This window comes from Sus scrofa, chromosome 18 (genome assembly GCF_054392235.1).
Source record: "Sus scrofa isolate SSC_HxYL_T2T_F1_AM1 chromosome 18, Sscrofa_HxYL_maternal_Yorkshire_Landrace_v2.0, whole genome shotgun sequence".
Taxonomy (NCBI): Eukaryota; Metazoa; Chordata; class Mammalia; order Artiodactyla; family Suidae; genus Sus; species Sus scrofa.
Window position 1 is genome coordinate 63748761 of NC_139400.1, and position 18607 is coordinate 63767367.

At 48.2% G+C, this 18607-nt stretch overlaps 2 protein-coding genes across 16 annotated transcripts in view; one reads left to right on the plus strand and one right to left on the minus strand.

The window, feature by feature from the left end:
* Positions 1 to 18607, plus strand: part of LOC102158154 (uncharacterized) — a 145383-nt gene that overhangs the window by 119961 nt on the left and 6815 nt on the right. For 7 of the 11 annotated variants that reach the window (XM_085004930.1, XM_085004955.1, XM_085004926.1 and 4 more), the window contains one exon: positions 10326 to 11555. Coding sequence is in view for 2 of the 11 variants with exons in the window: in XM_085004913.1 (XP_084861039.1) it covers positions 15421 to 15541; positions 16681 to 16741 (182 nt within the window). In the remaining 9 variants the exon portion in view is untranslated. Of the gene's footprint in view, positions 1 to 953; positions 1161 to 10325; positions 11556 to 13862; positions 14025 to 15420; positions 15542 to 16680; positions 16793 to 16921; positions 18231 to 18362; positions 18498 to 18607 lie in introns of those variants that run through there. The other 4 variants (XM_085004944.1, XM_085004913.1, XM_085004914.1 and 1 more) reach the window with 4 other exon arrangements.
* Positions 1 to 18607, minus strand: part of POU6F2 (POU class 6 homeobox 2) — a 486199-nt gene that overhangs the window by 37315 nt on the left and 430277 nt on the right. For 4 of the 5 annotated variants that reach the window (XM_013985842.3, XM_085004889.1, XM_021079084.2 and 1 more), the window contains one exon: positions 161 to 367. In XM_013985842.3, the coding sequence (XP_013841296.1) occupies positions 161 to 367 (207 nt within the window). Of the gene's footprint in view, positions 1 to 160; positions 368 to 1794; positions 2278 to 18607 lie in introns of those variants that run through there. The other variant, XM_085004890.1, reaches the window with a different exon arrangement.

Consider the following 18607-nt stretch of genomic DNA (forward strand, 5'->3'; position numbering starts at 1 on the left):
GTTACTTGCTTTTTAAAAAATAGGTACTGACGTGTTAGGATTGCTGGGATTCAGTACTTTCCAATTTAAAAGTGACTTTTCATCAGTTGAGCCCAAACAGAAGAAGGGAGGTAAGGAGCGGTGTCCTGGGAGCCACGGCTGCCGGGACAGGAGCCTTTACCTGCTGGCCGGGCTTGATGGGGGACAGCGTGATGCCCTGGGTGTTGATCACGGGCAGGATCTGGTTCCCGATGACGGTGGCGATGATCTGGCCCTGAGCGTTGGTCAGGAGCTGGGGGGTGATGGGCTGCACCTGAAGGCCCTGCGCGCCGCTGGCCGCTTGGCCGGCCGGCCCCGGACTCGGCAGCAGAGGAATGGTCCCGATAATCTGCAAGAGACATGACCGCGGGTGAGGCCTGGCCTCTGCGCAGGGTGTGCACGCGCCTGGGAGACCACCCACGCCCCGGCCTCTGTCGGGGCTCCCCAGGAGCCGATGCGGAGTCGGCGATCAGCTCTGGGGGTTCGGGTGTGGAAGAAAGTGGCAGATGGGAGCCTCGGAAGTGGAGAGAGACACACGCTGACCGAGTGCATGGAGGGAAGGGAAAAACATCTTATTCAAAAATAAAATCAGGAGTTTCCTGGTGGCCTAGCGGGTTAAGGGTCCAGTGTTGTCACTGCTGAGGCTCGGGTCACCGCTATGGTGAGGGTTTGATCCCTGGCCCCCGAAGTTCCGCATGCCACGGGCGTGGCAAAAAAAAAATTCGAAAATAAAATAAAGCATCAGTGGGGCAGAAACATTTGACTTCAGCCCGGGCAGCACAGACACCTGCTCTGTCTCAGAACCAGATGGAAACTCCTGCAGGCAAGGTCCTCCCCTGGCTGGGGGGCTGCACCTCTTCCCTGCAGGGCTCCTCAGAACAGCCTTGCTCTCTCATCTCTCCTGCCCTTCCCTGACATCCTGCTTCTCTCTCAAGGTCGGGGTCCGCTCCCCGACACCCCAGCAGGACGAGGGGCCTCAGTCCACTGGTGGTCATGATGGTCTGGAGCCTGGGTTCTGGAGTCAAGGACATGGGGTCCATGCCCAGCTGTGCCCTGTCCTCTCCAACACTGTCAAGGAGCCTGAGCTTTCTGAAGGCTTGAAAAAACGGATCACCAACACATAGCTGACCCTCAAAATACAGGTAAAATGACCACCCAGGACGAAACATGTCTAAAATGCATTTTAAATGATGTGTCTTAAACCAGGGCCTTCGTGGCAGGTGCGGAGAAGGCTCTTCTCTGCATCTGGTGGCCTCTGGCTTCAGTGGAGGCCTCGTGGGGAGCATCATGGCGTGGAAGGGGGGCTAGCCCTGTGTGGCGGAGAAAGGGAGCTTGCCCAGAGCACACGGTGTTTGTGGGGTCTGCAGACACAGTTCACACTGGTCCACCGTCAGGGACGGATCTGATCTGTAAGGGACACGGACAGCAGACGGGCTGCCAAAGGGGAGAGGGGAGGGAGTGGGCTGCACTGGGAGCTTGGGGTTCATGGATGCAAAGTGTTACATTAAGAAAGGTTAGGCAGTGAGGCCCTGCTGTATAGCCCAGGGAACTGTGTCCAGTCACTTGGGAGGGAGCATGATGAAAGACACTGTGAGAAAGAGAGTGTGTTTAGACGTGCTCCTGGGTCACTTTGCTGTCGGCGTAAATTGACAGAATTATAGTAAAATTTACGAAAGCTCATCTGTGAAAAAGAAAACACGATGCGTGTTTCCCAACATCACAGGCAGGTCCAGGGAACGTCGCAGAGCGTGGGTGCAGGCACCACAGGTTGCTTACACGGCTCTGCTCTGCGGGGCCCCTTCCAGGCTGCCTTCCAGTCGGGGACTGGGGTGACAAGGCCCCGGGGCCTCGTGGCATAGTGATGCTGTCTCCGGAAGGGCTTTCACGGGTGTGGTTTCCATTCATGCCCCATTCTCTCAGCGGCTCAGTCCCATGGCTCCCAGTCCGGCCCGCTGTGAGTGGACGCAGCGGTGGAGGGTCAGGGAGGAGTTTGTCGGCGGCGGAGCGGCTTCCCGGTGTGGCAGCCGCCAGTGCTCGCTGATCCTTGTGTCACTGGCTCGTCCCCCTGGGAGGACACAGCTGGGGCGGCGGGAGGGGCACCCGCACTTAGAAGAGGCCCTGCCTGCGTCCCCTTTGCAATTTCCCACTAGATGATAAGCTGTTGGTGCCCCGAGTTGATGGGGGACTCCACTTTCTGCCCCACAGTAGCCCAAATGGGGCTTTGAACGTGGTTTCTCAAGATCTGTCTTCGGCGTGAATGGCTTCTAGAACTCCGCCACTGCTGGGGTTCCAGAGGCAACTGGCCCCACAGAGGGCCTGCAGGATCACAGGATTCAGTATCAAAGGTTGGGATGGAGAAACGCCCCCTTCTCACCGTTGTTGCATCGCCCACAAAAGCGCCTGTGGGATGGTGTTAACGGCGGAGGCCCGCGAATATCGAGTGTCCACGGCAGTGGTCAGCGGCTGCCGATGAAGGCCAGGTAATCCTGCGAGAGGGGTCAGCCACGGGCCCTCGGGGCGTCTGCGGCTCCGCAGTCTCGCTGAGCAGGCCTGCACTGTCCCCCGAGCGGCATCGTGATGAGCTTGTCCCATCGGTGGCAGCGAGGTCGGGAGGCGTCCCCGTCAGTAGATCATGCGCGTGAGTACGTGGTGACGAGTGGTCCTGCATCAAGCAGCTCAGGCTTCAAAGTCTGTTCCTACCCCCACAGGCAATGTGGGGGCAGGCTCCTGGTCTCACTCTGGTGCTGGCTACTCCCCCTTTCCCCGCTGGCCTGGCACCGTGAAGTGTGCAAGCCCCCTTCCCCAGCGGCCGGTAAAAGCTCAGCGGCTGACCCATCCCTTCTGGCTTCCTTGCGTCTTGGGCCTGGGAGGCTCTGCTCCACCTGATGGGCCCGAGTCGAAAGCCTACAGAAGCTGGATTCTCGTAGGCGGCAGGGGCTGTGGTTCTATTTTAGGTGGGGTGTCAGCATGTTTACCTGGGAGAAAGCTTCAGACAGGCACAGCACCGGGCAGCACAGAACATGCCGTGGTGCAGAGAGAGGCGTTCTGCTCCCAGAAGATTTGACACGAGTCTGTTCTTTCCGGGCTAATGAGATGCTCTGCCTGCCTTCCGGGTAGAAAGAAGAAGCCAACGCGAACATCTCACCAGCCCCTTCCCCAAGTGCAGCCTTGCCTGCCAACCCTGCACGGCGACATTACTAAAACACGGTGCCAGGCTGGCTCCCCACCCCGCCCCCTTCCTCGCTTCTCCGGGGCTCTGGCATCACTTGCGGAGGATGGGACAGCGCTGGTGTCAGCCAGAGGGTCTGCAGTGGCACGATGGAGGGAACCCTTTAAGAGGAGGGTTTGCCTGCAAGGTGGCCGTTGGGGCGGGGCAGACGGGGGTGGGTGGTTTTAAAGTCAAGAAGGCCTCTGTGAAGCCGAGCCTTTCTCATCTTTATTCCCCTTTCGGGGCGCTGGGATCACCATCGCACTTTTGCCAAAACCTGGCGGTGCTTCATGGGGCGTCTTCTAACATTCCCGAGTCTTAACACACTCATTTTAATTTGCTCCCGGGCATCAAAGCAGGGAGATGGTCACACACCGTGTTGCTTAAACGCCTCGGATGTGCCCGTTTTGTCTAGGCTGGTCGCTCCCCCCCGCACTTCCACAGATCTCTCCCTGAAACTCCTCCGCAGACTCTGATTTCAGAAAGGCCGCAACAAGGAAAGGAGAGGAGCCGAGACAGAAAGGTGGGAGGTTCCTTACCTGGGAAGCTGTATTTTATTATTTTGTTTTCTTTGTAGGGCTGCACCCTCGGCATATGGAGGTTCCCAGGCTAGGGGTCAAATCAGAGCTACAGCTACTGGCCTACACCACAGCCACAGCAACGTCATATCCGAGGTGCATGCGACCCACACCACAGCTCACGGCAACGCCGGATCCTTAACTCACAGGCCAGAGCCAGGGATGGGACCTGCATCCTCATGGATACTACTCACGTTTGTTACGACTGAGCCACACGGGAACTTCGGAAAGTGTATTTTACATGAAAAGCCTTTCCCTTGTCAAGGGGAGTATTTGCATCTGCACATATTTCAGCTAAACCAGGGAATCAAGATGCTGGGGTTTGAAGGGCGATAGGAAAACTGATTTAAGGGCAAAGATGGAAAGAGGCAGCTTTCGAGACAAAGTTCTAGGACTAGTATTTGGAGTTTGATTTTCTGGCTGCCAGAGCCCCAGATTTCCTGCTGGGAGGAAGACCTGTCACGGAGCAAACAAAGCCACTAGGCTGGGACTTCAGATCCAGGTCCCAACCACACCAGACAAATTCCGGCTCTCCTGAGATGCTGAGGACTGGCAGACCCTTCTCTGAGTAAGGCACGGTGTCATGTGCCCCACCGAGGACACCAAGAAGACACGACAGGGGCAGGGGCAAGGCAATGAGACCGGCCCGGTGCTGCCGGGTACTGGCAGACCCTTCTCTGAGTAAGGCACGGTGTCATGTGCCCCACCGAGGACACCAAGAAGACACGACAGGGGCAGGGGCAAGGCAATGAGACCGGCACGGTGCGTGCAGAGATGCTAAGAACCCAGCCGAGACGTGATCTGCACCAAATGAGTGGCAAGGACTCTGATAGAAATCTCTGTACTCACGGGTCGGTGCTCAAAAGAGGTGGGAGTGAATGAGTGATTGAGAAAAAGAAGGGTGGGGATAGGCGGCTGGGAAGACTTCCTAGAAGAAAGGGGGCAGAGCCTGGTCTTGGAGTTTGGGCAGGATCAGGCAGGGCAGAGAAACCATTCTAAAGGAGAGAGCAACCTAGCGGAGAGAAACGTGGGGCAGTGCGAGTTGACTAGTTTGCATGCAAAAGAGGGTGCAGACACTGGGCAGTGGCAGATCGGCCTGGAAGGATCCATTTCCGGCCAGGCAAGACGTTTCCATGAATTGTTTTTGAGGGGGTGTGGGGAAAGAGTACTGAAACGGAGCTATTTCGATGGGGGATGGGACCAGGTTGGAGCAAACAGACGGCAGAGTCGGTCGAGAGACTGGAGACCAGGAGGCGAGTTGCCAGGGTGCCGTTGTAGTCGTCCCAGGGAGAAGCGCAAGGCGTCAGTGAATCCTTGACATGTGACCGGCTTCCACTTCAGTTCAGAAAGCATGGCCTGTTTTATGCCTAGGTTGCAACATTAGAGATTTTTGAGTGAGGTTATTGCCCCATCAATCCCGCAGCAAATAGCTCAGGCATCATTTGCGATGATCCTCTCTGTTTTTGCCCTGACTCCACCGGTAATGACTCATCTCGGATGAACGCCTGAGCCAGGACGAGGCCCATACTGGTATTGTAATGATAATTTGTGGCCTAAAAGAGTTCCAGCCTCTGACAGGGGACTTATTTGGACGGGGCTGCTCAGGTGTGCTTGTCTCTTCGCTTAGAGGAGTTACGAGCGTAAACCACAACTGAGAATAAAGTCCACGTTGTAAGAGCAACTAAAAGGAAAAAAAATCACTAAGTGATGACTGCTGTTCATCAGCACACCCCATTTCCATAAGGCTTGAAGTGGCTTCCACCTAACTCTGATTATCATTATTCAGCAGCACTTGTAACTTAAGCCACCGTAAAGATTATCTTGTGACTCCGCAGTTCAGGGCCATGGAAACGCCTTTGGGTTACCAGGTCATCATAACTATGCCCCTTTAGACCTCAGTTTAATTGAGGTATTCGTAGGGATGAATTATGGCTGATGGAGGGGGACGGGTGTTGAGTTTATTCACTGCCAGCACGTAGGTGTTACTGGCAGCAGTTGAGGGTGGTATCACAGAAGCCGAGGGCCTCCAGACAAGCCGTCTGATGGGCCACATGTCCTAATAGTCTATGACATGCTGTTAAACTCTGCCCCGGAGAATGTGATTGCAGATGTCGGTGTGACAAGGAGTTCTGTCGCACACATCTTTAGGAAAAGGAAACCCGCCAGTGCTGTAAATCAATGACTTTTCAGGTCTTTCAACCCATCAGCAGAGACAATTCTTTGCCAAACATTTGTGTAACCTCAGCACTTTTTGGTCAAGAGGCTTTTGTTAACACCTGGCATCACTTCGTCCATCCTTGAACATAGAGCTTCAGCATGCCAGAGCCGAGGAGCCATCGTGAGTGATCAGCAGTGCGGGAAGAGCCGGTCCCCTTCCCCTTCCTTTCTGGCCACAGCCACTGTTCTCTCTTCCTCCAAGGGATGAGTTTCGTCTTCTTTATATAATATGTTCACTTTAGTCTCACCGTGTTCCCAGGTTTAAGGTTAAATTCACAGTTACTTTGGCAGCTCTGATTAGAATGTTGATCCAGGAAGAACAGGAGAATACAGTTATTTCCCAAACAAAATTTAGTTTTGCATCGTGCAGTTGAGGGCCTTCTTGCATATGTCCAAGATGGGGAGGAGAGAAGTGTGCATGTTTAGAGGGTCTCTAGCAGAGACTCTGAACCACAGGTGTTAAAGGCATGAAGATCACCTGAGCTAGGAGTCCAGTCAGAGGAAGACACTCAGCTGAGGACAAAGAGTTGAATCTTGCAAAAAACGCTCATCAGTTGACCATGTTCAGAATCAGTCAGTGTCACGACTGATTAACAATGTCTGGCAAGGGTATGGGCACAGGGCATGCAGTATGCCTGAAGGTGGCATAACTGAAGCCCAGGACATGAGACAGATGAGCTTAGATCAACTTGTAAGAACTGAATGATATGCCTTGTCTTAATGAGCTACTGTGAGAAAGAGTCTTTCACAGTGTACATTTTAACACTTACGTTATGGGTGTCAGTAAGTACCCCACTCCTGGGAATACCTACCTACTCAGTGTTTTTCACTGTTGGTTAGAATTAGGATCCCTACTGGGTGCCCTTGTATTTGGCTTCAACTTCAGAAACACATTCACAGACGAGAGTAAGAACTGGAGGTGTCATGATCTTTAAAATGTCACTTTCACTCACATGATGAAAAGGATAATTTGCATGAAAACATGTAAAAACAGCAATGACAACAATAAAAAAATCCTCTTCCTTAAAAGTTTCTTAAAAGCCAGTACTTTCCTCACTGGTTGGGTTCCAGCCCAGGCTTTGCCGTAACTAGTGAGAAATTGTTGGTGAATTATTTCACCTCTTAGAACCTCAGTCTGATCATCTATAAAATGGGAATCATACTGTACACTTCATAAGGCTATTGTGAGGATTAAGTTAACACATGCAAAGCGCCCCCCCCATTCTGTGCTCTGACAACCAAAGAGGTGTTCCTTAAACGTTTGTTCATAACTTCATTTTTTTTACATTCTTTCGTGGTAATTCCTGGGCTTTTTTTTTTCTTTTTTCTTTTTAGGGCTGTACCCATGGCATATGGAACTTCCCAGGCTAGGGGTCGAATCAGAGCTACAGCTGCTGGCCTACACCACAGCCATAGCGATGTGGGGTCCAAGCTGTGTCTGAGACCTATACCACAGCTCAGGGCAACGCTGGACCCTTAACCCACTGAATGAGGCCAGGGATCAAACCATCATCCTTATGGATACTAGTTGGGTCATTACAGCTGAGCCACTAAGGGAACTCCTCTTGGGTTTTTTTTTTTTTTTTTTAATTGCAAGAGCTTTTTTTGAATTTCTCTGAATGTTATAATTTCACCATGAAAAGGATTTACCATGAAGAACAGAACACAGTACTTTGCCACAAAAAATAACAAAACCAGAGATGGGGTTCAGATGGCGGAAAAGAGGGACTGGAGCTCAACTTCTCTCATAAAAACAACAAAATTACAACCAAATGCTGAGCAACCTTCAACCAAATGGACTGGAAACTTTCAAAAAGATACCCTACTCCTGGAGTTCCCGTTGTGGTTGCAATAGAAATGAATCCAACCAGGAACTGTGAGGTTGCAGGTTCGATCCCTGGCCTTGCTCAGTGGATGAAATGATCAGATCTGACTGTAGTTCTTGGAGGATCTCCTGGGAAAACAGGGGTGAGTGTGGCTCTTGTGGGGGAAGGACACTGGAGGCAAAGCTCTCAGGAATGTTCATCAGCATGCGTTTCTCTGGAGGGGGCCATTTTGAGAAAATCTGGCCCCACCCATCATCACTGAGAAGCCCCAGGGCAAACAACAATCCAGGTGGGATCGTAGCCCTGCCCCTCAGTAAACAGGCTACCTAAAGACCCCCCAGGCACACAGCCTCCTCTAATCTCACCCAGAGACAAGGCACCACCCACCAGAGGAATAGGAATAAGCCCCATCCACCAGTGGGCAGGCACCAGTCCCTCCCCATCAGGAAGCCTACAGCAAGTCCCCATACCAACTTCAGCCACAAGGGGGGCAGACATCAGAAACAAGAGAGGCTATTACTCTATTATCTATAAAAAGGTCACCACACTAAAAACCTATAAAAATGAAAAGACAGAGAACTATAACTCAGATGAGGGAGAAAGAAGAAACCCCAGAAAATCAGCTAAGTGGTCAGGAGATTCTCAGCCTCCAGGAAAAAGACTTTACACTGTTGATGCTGAAGATGATGCAAGACATTGGAAATAAACTGGAGGCAAAGATGGATAACTTACAGGAAACACTGAGCAAAGAGATACAAGATATAAAACTTAAGCAAGAAGAGATGCAAAATATGATAACTGAAATAAAAATTCATTAGAAGCAGCCAACAGCAGGATACAGGAGGCAGAAGAACAAATAAGCGAGGTGGAGGACAGGCTAGTGGAAATCACTGATGGGGAACAGAAAAGAGAAAAAAGATTGAAAACAAATGAAGAGAGTCTCAAGGAACTCTGGGACAACGTTAAATGCACCAACATCTGTATTATAGGGGTGCCAGAAGGAGAAGAGACAGAGAAATGGACAGAAAAAATATTTGAATAGATAGTAGCCAAAAGCTTCCCTAAAATGGGAGAGGAACCACTCGCTCAAATCCAGGAAGCACAACAAGTGCCATGTAAAATAAACCCAAGGAGGAACACCCTGAAACATATTAATCAAACTGACCAAAATTAAAGGCAAAGAGAAAATATTGAAAGCAGCTAGGGAAAAGAAACAAATAACATACAAGGGAACCCTGATAAGGTTACTGGCAGATTTTTCAGCAGAAACTCTGCAGGCCAGAAAGGAGTGGCATGATATACTTAATGTGATGAAAGGAAAAAAACCTCCAACCAAGATTACTTTACCCAACAAGACTCTCATTCAGATTTGAAGGAGAAAGCAAAAGATTTACAGATAAGCAAAAGCTAAGAGAATTCAGCAACACTAAACCAGCCTTACAACAAATACTAAAGGAACTTCTCTAGGCAGAAAAGAAAAGGCAGCAACAGGGAACAAAGATACCACAGATGACAAGGCTCACCAGTAAAGGCATATATACAGTAAAGATACGAAATCATCCGTGCACAATTATACCACCAAAATCAGAAATCATGAGAAGAGGAGGGTAAACATGCAGGACACTGGAGATGCACTTGCAATTAAGAGACCAACAACTTAAAGGAATCTCATATATATATATAGACTCTTATATCAAAACTTCAGAATAAATATATATATATAGACTGGTAGGTGGAGCTGATTCCCATCCCTCTGATGGGTGGGGCTGTGTCTCTGGATGAGATTAGAGGCTGGCTGTGTGCCTGAGGGGTCTTTAGGCAGCCTGTTTACTGAGGGGTGGGGCTGTGATCCCACCTGGATTGTTGTTTGCCTTGGGGCTTCTCAGCGCTGACTGCATTTCTATATACTAACAGCAAAAGATCAGAAAGAGAAATTAGGGAAGCAATCCCGTTTACCATTGCATCAAAAAGAATAAAATACCTAGGAATAAACCTACCTAAAGGAACAAAAGACCTGTACTCTGAAAACTACAAGACACTGATGAAAGAAATCAAAGATGACACAAACAGATGGAAAGACATACCATGCTCTTGGATTGGAAGAGCAATATTACCAAAATGAGTATACTACCCGAGGCAATCTACAGATTCGATGCAATCCCTATCAAATTACCAAGGACATTTTTCACAGAACTAGAACAAAATACTCTAAAGTTTGTTTGGAAGAAGAAAAGGCCCAGAATAGCCAAAGACATCCTGAAAAAGAAAAATGGAGCTGGAGGAATCAGACTCCTTGACTTCAGACTATACCACAAAGCGACAGTTACTAAAACCGTATGGTTCTGGCACAAAGACAGAAATACAGATCAGTGGAACAGGATAGAAAGCCCAGAATTAAACCCACGCACCTACAGTCAACTAATCTATGATAAAGGAGGCAAGAATATACAATGGAGAAAAGACAGCCCCTGCAGTAAGTGGTGCTGGGAAAACTGGGCAGCCACATGTAAAAGAATGAAATTAGAACACTCCCTAACACCATACACAAAAATAAACTCCAAATGGATTAAAGACCTAGATATAAGACCAGACACTATAAAACTCTTAGAGGAAGACATAGGCCAAACACTCTCTGACATAAACGACAGCAACATCTTCTCAGATCCACCTCTTAGAGTAATGACAATACAAATAAACGAATGGGACTTAGTTAAACTCAAACGTTTCTGCACAGCAAAGGAAACCCTAAACAAAATGAAAAGACAACCCACAGAAGGGGAGAAAATATTTGCAAGTGAATTGACTGACAAGGGATTAATCTCTAAAATTTATAAACACCCCTTACAGCTCAATACCAAAAAAACAAACAACCCCATCAAAAAATGGGCAGAAGATCTAAACAGACATTTCTCCAAAGAAGACACATGGATGGCCAAAAGACACATGAAAAGATGTTCAACATCACTCCTCATCAGAGAAATGCAAATCAAAACCACTATGAGGTACCACCTCACACCAGCCAGAATGGCCATCACCAAAAAGTCTACAAACAGTAAGTGCTGGAGAGGGTGTGGAGAAAAAGGAAGCCTGTCACACTGTTGGTGGGAATGTAAATTGGGGCAACCACTGTGGAAAACAGTATGGAGATGCCTCAGAACACTAAAAATAGAACTCCCATTTGACCCAGCAATCCCACTCCTGGGCATCTCTCCAGAGAAAACCCTGACTCGCAAAGACACATGTACTCCGATGTTCACTGCAGCACTATGTGCAACAGCCAAGACATGGAAACCACCTAAATGCCCATCGACAGAGGTGTGGCTCAAGAAGAGGTGGTCCATATACACAAGGGAATATTACTCAGCCATTGAAAGGAAGGAAATACCAAACATTTTTAGCAACGTGGATGGACCTAGAAATTATCATGCTGAGTGAAGTCAGTCAGACAATGAGACACCAGCATCAAATGCTATCATTTGCATGTGGAATCTGAAAAAAGGACACAATGAACTTCTTTGCAGAACAGAAGCTGACTCATAGACTTTGAAAAACTTATGGTTTCCAAAGGAGACAGTTTGGGGGGTGGGGGGATGAATTGAGGGTTTGGGATGGAAATGCGATAAAATTTGGTTGCGGTGATCGTTGTACAACTACAGATGTAATAAAATTCATTGATTAAAAATATAAAAGTAAATAAAAATAAAAAAATATATTTAGATGAAAAAAGGAAATGAAAAATAATGAAATCTTCCTTGTCATTGAATATGCAAAGTTGGGATTTTCTGTGGAGGTACTAAGATTCAATAGGTGCTTCATCCCAAAAGAAGGGCTAGATCTTTATGCTTTTACAGAAGAGGTTTCTGAAAACCAGTTAGATGATTCCAGAACTCAGACACTCACAGTGAGGGTAGATGAAGAATTTTTTTTTTTTTTTTTGATACAGAGAATTTTTGAAATTCCGTGTGTCTTCGCTCTCAGGGATGAGGCACGGGTGCCTTCTCTTCCCCTCAGCATTAATGAAAGTGGCTGAATAAATACTGTCCTCTCCGTTTGGGGGACACACCCCGGGAAAATCTGGAGTTGAGATGCTGTGGCTTTAAGAGCTGACTGGGGAGGAGAGAAAGGCAGGGAGAGGAAGAAGGGAGGGAGGGAGGGAGAAGGGAGAGAGAAAAGAAGGAGGAGAAGAGGAGGAGCTTTTGGGGGGGCGGGGGCAGGAGGAGGTTGGGGGAAGGGGGGGGACGGGCACGAGCTTCAGTGCATCCATGCCAGCTCCACCCCGGGATGTGAGTGTCTTCCTGAACTGGTTACCATGGGTCTGAGCCATTTAAAATACTTGTCCCCGAGGGCCTCCTGGGCAGTGGGCACTGGGACAGCATCATCGATCGAGCTTTGAGGAGTGGTGGTGGAGAAAACCAAGCTCCGAAAGGGGAGTGGGCGGCTGGAAGAAGCCACTTAGCCACAGCAACGTGCCCTTGGAAGGTCGCATCAGGGCCTCGGAAGACCTTGCGAAAACGCTCCCAAGAGTTGGCCCGAGCCATCTGCCGGCCCAGAGATCAGAGGCCGTCCTAGGACAGGTCAGCCAAACGGGGCCATTCTTACCTCCCATCTGTCCTCAGCCTGACCTGTCAGAAACTGAGTCTGAAAGCTGAGGCAAGGAGCCAGTCCAACAGGGGAGGAAAGGGGACAAGCCACCCATTCCCAGGGCAGCAACACCAGGAAGGGGGCCCAGTCGTGGCTGCTACTGGCAGTGCAGGGAAATTTATTAGGCTCGCAATTTTGATTATGGTCGGGGAGTTGGGCATCTTAGTTGCAATTTAGGCCATCATAGGAGACTGTACTCCCCTAAAGGCAGCCCTGGGGCAAGAACCCCCACTTTTATCCAGGGGGAGAGGAAGGCCTATGGCCACTGCAAAGGTTGAAAGGGACAGGGGGGCTTTGATGACTATCACCCAGCACCAGGTCTGCCCTCTTTCCCCACTTATATGGGAAATTAAATTACTAGACAAAGAAATTCTAACTTGTAAACCTCTCCCAGTTTCCCACCCCTCTGGCTAACCCCCGAGTATATGTGAGGGGGGATCACGTGTGAGAGTAACGTACTATCTTTTTATTTTTAAATTTAATTTTAGCATTTGGAGCCTATAATGGAGTAGCTTGTCTAAATTAAACAAGACTTGTTCATGAATACTCGTGAGTGTTTTCTAAGCCCACTGCCACTTGTCATTTTAAAAACAGGTGAAAATAGGGACTCTCTTTACCTAAATTATTAAGGTCAATCAATAACACTAAAAAGCCTTTGTGGATCACACTATCAAGACTTGGTTACCTAAGGATGCTTGAAAAATTGAGGAGAAAGATAAGCAAGAAGGGGACATGGAGGAAGAGAGGAGCGGATTGAACGAGGTAGAGAATTTTACATTGTGAGCAGAATATACATTTCCCCGTAAACTGTGAATTGGTTTATTTCTGAGAAGTAGTTCCACTGCTATTTACAACACTGATTGTTGAAGTTTCAGGACCTAAAAACAGATACTCTTCAAATGCCTTCATCCCTGAAGTTCTTTTGAAGCTTCTGAAAACCTGGAAATGCCAACTGGGAGAGACTGGTGTCCGTCAAAGGAGAACACAGTGATACTACTGGGAAAAGGCAAGGTCAGAAAAGTCAGGGAATTTTGATATGGTCATTTGATGGTTAGGTTAGCAAGATTATTCTCCTTAGTAATCAGCAATATTTCTGAGTTGTAGTAATGATGTGTTTTTATGGGTCTCCATTTCCTCTCTCATCTTTAATTAAACACAAGACACGCATCAAATTCCCAATGCACTGATGAACACAGCCTTTGTTTGTTTAATGGTTAAGCCTCAACAGAGAAAATTTCTGCTGTACCCCCAGTGACCCAGTCACTGTAAATCAACTGCACCCTACTAAAAAATAAATTCAAACGAAAGGACGCACAGAGACAGGAGAAATGTCATGTGCATGCCTTTGTTTTCACGTCCGAACGACGAGCACAGGTAAAAGGACCGTAGAGCGCAGTGAGGATGACCACCAGCAGTTCCAAAGGAGTTTTGAGGAGCCATGTGCCGACAGAGCAGCGGCTGCATCCACTTACGCAGCCCCTTAGCAGCAAACGTCACGGAAGGGACCGCACGTCTCAGAAAACCGACAGGCCTCCGGTAAGAGTCCACCTGGGTGATACAATGACCATTCTTATTGGACCTGAGTCTTTCTCGAGCCCTTTGGCAAAATGGAGTTAGCAGCTGCAGCCCTGCTCTAATAATACTGTAGCCGAATCAGGCACCCCTACACTTTACAGCCGGGTGCTTCTTATTTCTTTTCTGCTTTAACTTTTTAATTTTTTTTTAAGGCATAGTTGATTTACAGTGTGGCGTCAGTTTCTTCTGTACAGCAAAGTGACTCAGTCATCCATATATATATACATTCTTTTCCTCACATCATCTTGTATCACGTTCTATCACAAGTGATCGGACAGGGTTCCCTGGGCTGTACAGCAGTTCCCCATTGCTTGTCCATTCTCAGTGTAATAGCCTGCATCTACTAACCCCTTTTTAGAGCCGCACCTGCAGCATATGGAAGTTCCCAGGCTAATGGCTGAATCGGAGCTGCAGCTGCTGGCCTAACCCACAATGACAGATCCAAGCCGCGTCTGCAACCTATGCTGCAGCTCATGGCAACGCTGGCTCCTTAACCCACTGAGCGAGGCCAGGGATCAAACCCGCATCCTCATGGATACTAGTCAGGTTTGTAACCCACTGAGCCACAGTGAGAACTCCTCATTTTAAATTTTAAGATGCATCCTGTCTGTTCTTAAATATTTTACTGTATTTGTGAGATCTGCAATTTTCTCTTCTATTTGGGTCCCCACTCAAGGGCTAGGAAATATTGACAGGAGAAAAGATGTATTGATCCAGAGCATAATCAGAAGATGAAATAAATTTACACAAGATGATATTACACTGAGATGAGAAGGAAGTGAGGGGGATCGTAAGTGCATGTGGGGCTAATTCCCGGAGTCGCTGGAAGGAGCCAGATCCTCTTCTTGAACACAGTGTAGGTACCTACCACCAACACCAGGTTTAAAATCGTATCTGAGTTACAGATTCACGATCCTGAGAAGCAGACTGGCAAGCCCTGGATTATTTGGGGGTTCTTGATTTCTCCATGGCTCTGTTTTCCCTCTACTTGCTCTGCTTACTTATTACTCAGCTGGCAGGTGGGATGTGGAAGACAGAAGGGGGAGAGTCAGCTTGGCAAAAGGGTAGCTCAGGTTTGGTTGGGCATGATCGTGGAACCAGAGGCTTCATCCAGGACTGGGAAGAAAAGCTCCGGGAGGTGCGGTCAGTTCTCCCAGCAAAGGTCAAAGAAGCAAGACGCTTACTGCTACTGAGATTTTCTTGGGCAAAGGACGTGGAACGCAGCGAGGTCCTTTGGAAACGGACAGAGAGCTTGCCGCTCTGTCCCCTGCCTGTTCTCCTCGGAAGTGCATTGCTTGTGGTTAGCATATGAGTATGAGTTTGGTGCTTATACAAATATTAATTCTTTACACACCAGAAGCATGCCTGTGTGGATGGGTAACACAGACATATCGGCAGAACTTTCGGTGTCAAGAGTGGAGGACTGAGATCATTCTTATAAAGGGGACAACAGCCCTCTTCAACTTTGTCTGGAGAAGGTAGGCAATTGTCTAAACCTGTCTGCTTTGTTCTGAATGGTTTAAAAGGAGGAGTGCTGCCTTCGTGCATTTAGTCATGCGCAGCTGCTCAAAGGCTCACTCACCCGCCCACTCACTCAGCAAATCCCAGTGCCCAGCACCGGGCCGTACCACACTGCTCTCCCTCCCGCTGTGGAAGGCTGGGCAACGACCCAGCTATCTGGATCCACGAAAACTTCCTGTAAGTCTTGCCATCCATGGCAGTAGCAATCCACCAACAAAGAAGAAAGTCTAGGCTCCCAGTGGTGAGGACAGTCAAGACGGCAGAAGTTCACACAAAACTAAAACCCCTGCTGCGGACAGGCGCCCTGTTGGCTCTTTTCCCTCCAGGGAAGCTGCTGTGGTTGCCAGCGACTGAGGGCCATCTCCCTTAGGTCCCTGTGTTGGAGGACCAAGAACTGCGAACTCAGGTGCGCCACGGGACGGCTGAATCACCCTTCACTGAGATAGGCTCTTATAGGCTCCTTATCCTCCTTTTTTCCCTTTTAGGGCAGCACCTGTGGCATATGGAAGTTCCCAGGCTAGGGGTCAAATTGGAGCTGCAGCTGCCAGCCTGCACCACAGCCACAGCATGGTCTGTGACCTACACCCCAGCTCACGGCAGTGCTGCACGGTTAACCCACTGGTTGGGGCCAGGGATCGAACCGCATCCTCATGGATACTGTCATGTTCGTTCCCACTGAGTCACAGTGGGAACTCCAGTATTATTAAACTTTGATTTCTGCACTCCACTGATTGAATGCCCACTATGTGCCAGGCACTGTTCTAGATTTGGGGCATCTGAGAAAGACGAACCTAAATTTTGTTTTTAGATAACTTTCTTTATGAAAAAGGAGATGGCTAAAAGGCCTGCAAAAGTCAGGCAGCAATAAGGGCTGGGTTATTTCTGGAGGGAGGGTGGGGTAGGTGGGAAAGAGACCCCCCCGCGCCCCAGGAACTGGTAGTTCTGGTCTCCAAGGACGTCACTGAAACCCCCACTTCCCGTGGCAGAGTAGAAATGACAGGCGCACAGGGGGAAATGCCCTCCAGTTTTCAGGACACGAGATTCCTCCTCAGCGACCACATCGTAACCCTGACTCTGCCATTTGCTTCCGCCACAGGGATCGACGTGAGCCCATTACACGGTCTATCATGCCCTCAAAGTGCCCACTCCTTCAGTGACGATGCGAGAATCTGCCTGTCGACTGAGGCCAAGTTGGAGTAAAAACAAAGGTATGTTTCAATGTGTAATCATTTATCACGAGTTAAAGTGTGACGCCTGATACAAAAGCAAATGCCTTCATGACCCTGCTTTCAATTTGTAGCTTCTTACATGTTCTTTTCTTTTTTTTGTCTTTTCAGGGCTGCGTGTGTGGCTCACGAGAGCTCCCAGGCTAGGGGTCACATCGGAGCTAGAGCTGCTAGGGGTCACATCAGAGCTAGAGCTGCCGGCCGATGCCACAGCCACAGCAACACCAGATCCGAGCCGCACGTGCAACCTACACCACAGCTCACGGCAACGCTGGGTCCTTAACCCACGGATTGAGGCCAGGAATCGAACGCATGTGCTCATGGATACTAGTTGGATTCGTTACTGCTGAGCCACAATGGGAACTCTATTCTTACATAATTTTTCAATGAGAAGAAAACAAAATATTTATAAATATAATCTAATGTGTCAATTTCCAATTCTCTTGAGCGATTTCACATTGTCATTATAATACTCATTATATCTGTCCAGCAGGGTGGTCCATACCAGAAAACAACTACACATTCTCAAGGGTGAACTAGAAACATTTCTTTTCATCATCCCTTTCCCCTTTTCCCCAGTGACTACAAATTAAACTATGAGTATTTTCACTTTCTTTAAAGCTGCCAACAGGGTGGAATTACTACCATTTTTTTTCCCTGCAAAAGAGAGTCACAACTGGGGTGAAGCCATCATTTTGCAGAAAGACGAACTTTGTAAATCTTTACATGACTTTGCCTAAGACTTTAAGTTGTAATGCCAACAACAACAACAACAAAACACCTAAAATGTGGGGAAGTATTTCTGCTTCTGCCTGTTGATGCCAGATTAAGAGACTAAATCAGATTAAAGTTATTTATTGCTTGGGAGAGCACTTTTTAGTCTGACTCAGCCTTAGACCTTGGAAGCTTAGTAAACATCCCTAAATGAAACCCTGGATCTATGTACTGTTTCTTACACATTTCTTCCCAGATGAGAGACAAAAGAGCTACAGCAAAGACAGCAAAAAAGCTAAATCAGGGACCAGTGATGTCCACAATGCCAAAATTCTTTGGAGCGGGGGGAAGTGGTGAAGGAAATGTTTGGCACTTACTTAAGGAAGTGCTGTGTGGAGGTCGGGGTTTTGAGCACAAGCCACCCACTCCCCTCACTTGGCCCTGCAACAAACCTTTCTCTGTGCAAAAAAAAAAAAAAAAATGCTGCATGCATTTAGCATCACCTAATGCTGTGAGTGCATTCAGGCTGTAAAGCTGAATTTAAATTAGTATAAACAACAAGCCTCTAGGAAAAGAAAAAGCATTGGGGGGAATGAACTCACACCAGGTGTCATTAAAGAAACGTCTGTTTATCCCCAGCCAGTTTCATGAGTCCAAGATGATTCGTTTGCTTTTGGTGAAGAGAATTTCTATTGTTGTGGCAAAAGTAAATGTATTTGGATACTTGCATGCAATATTTCTCTCTCTGTTCAATCGGAAAAAAAGTTATCTTCATCACTCTACCATAGATTACTTTTTCAATTTCCTCTCAGTCATGTTTTTTTTTAATGTTCTTTAGGGGGAGACCACTGGATTTCTCATTTCTCACAACAACGGCTGTAACTCATTAGAAATGCGCTGAGGAGACGGCCTCATGAGACGGCACCCTCATCTTCCTGGGTGACCAGTCTGCCCTCTTGTCACTAACCATCAGGTGGGTTTCGAGAGTGGTAACTGATAAGGGGCACCTCACTCTTTCAGTTGTGGTTTCTTAAATTTCTCTGGTTCTTATTTTCTTTATTTATTTACTTTTGACCTTTTAGG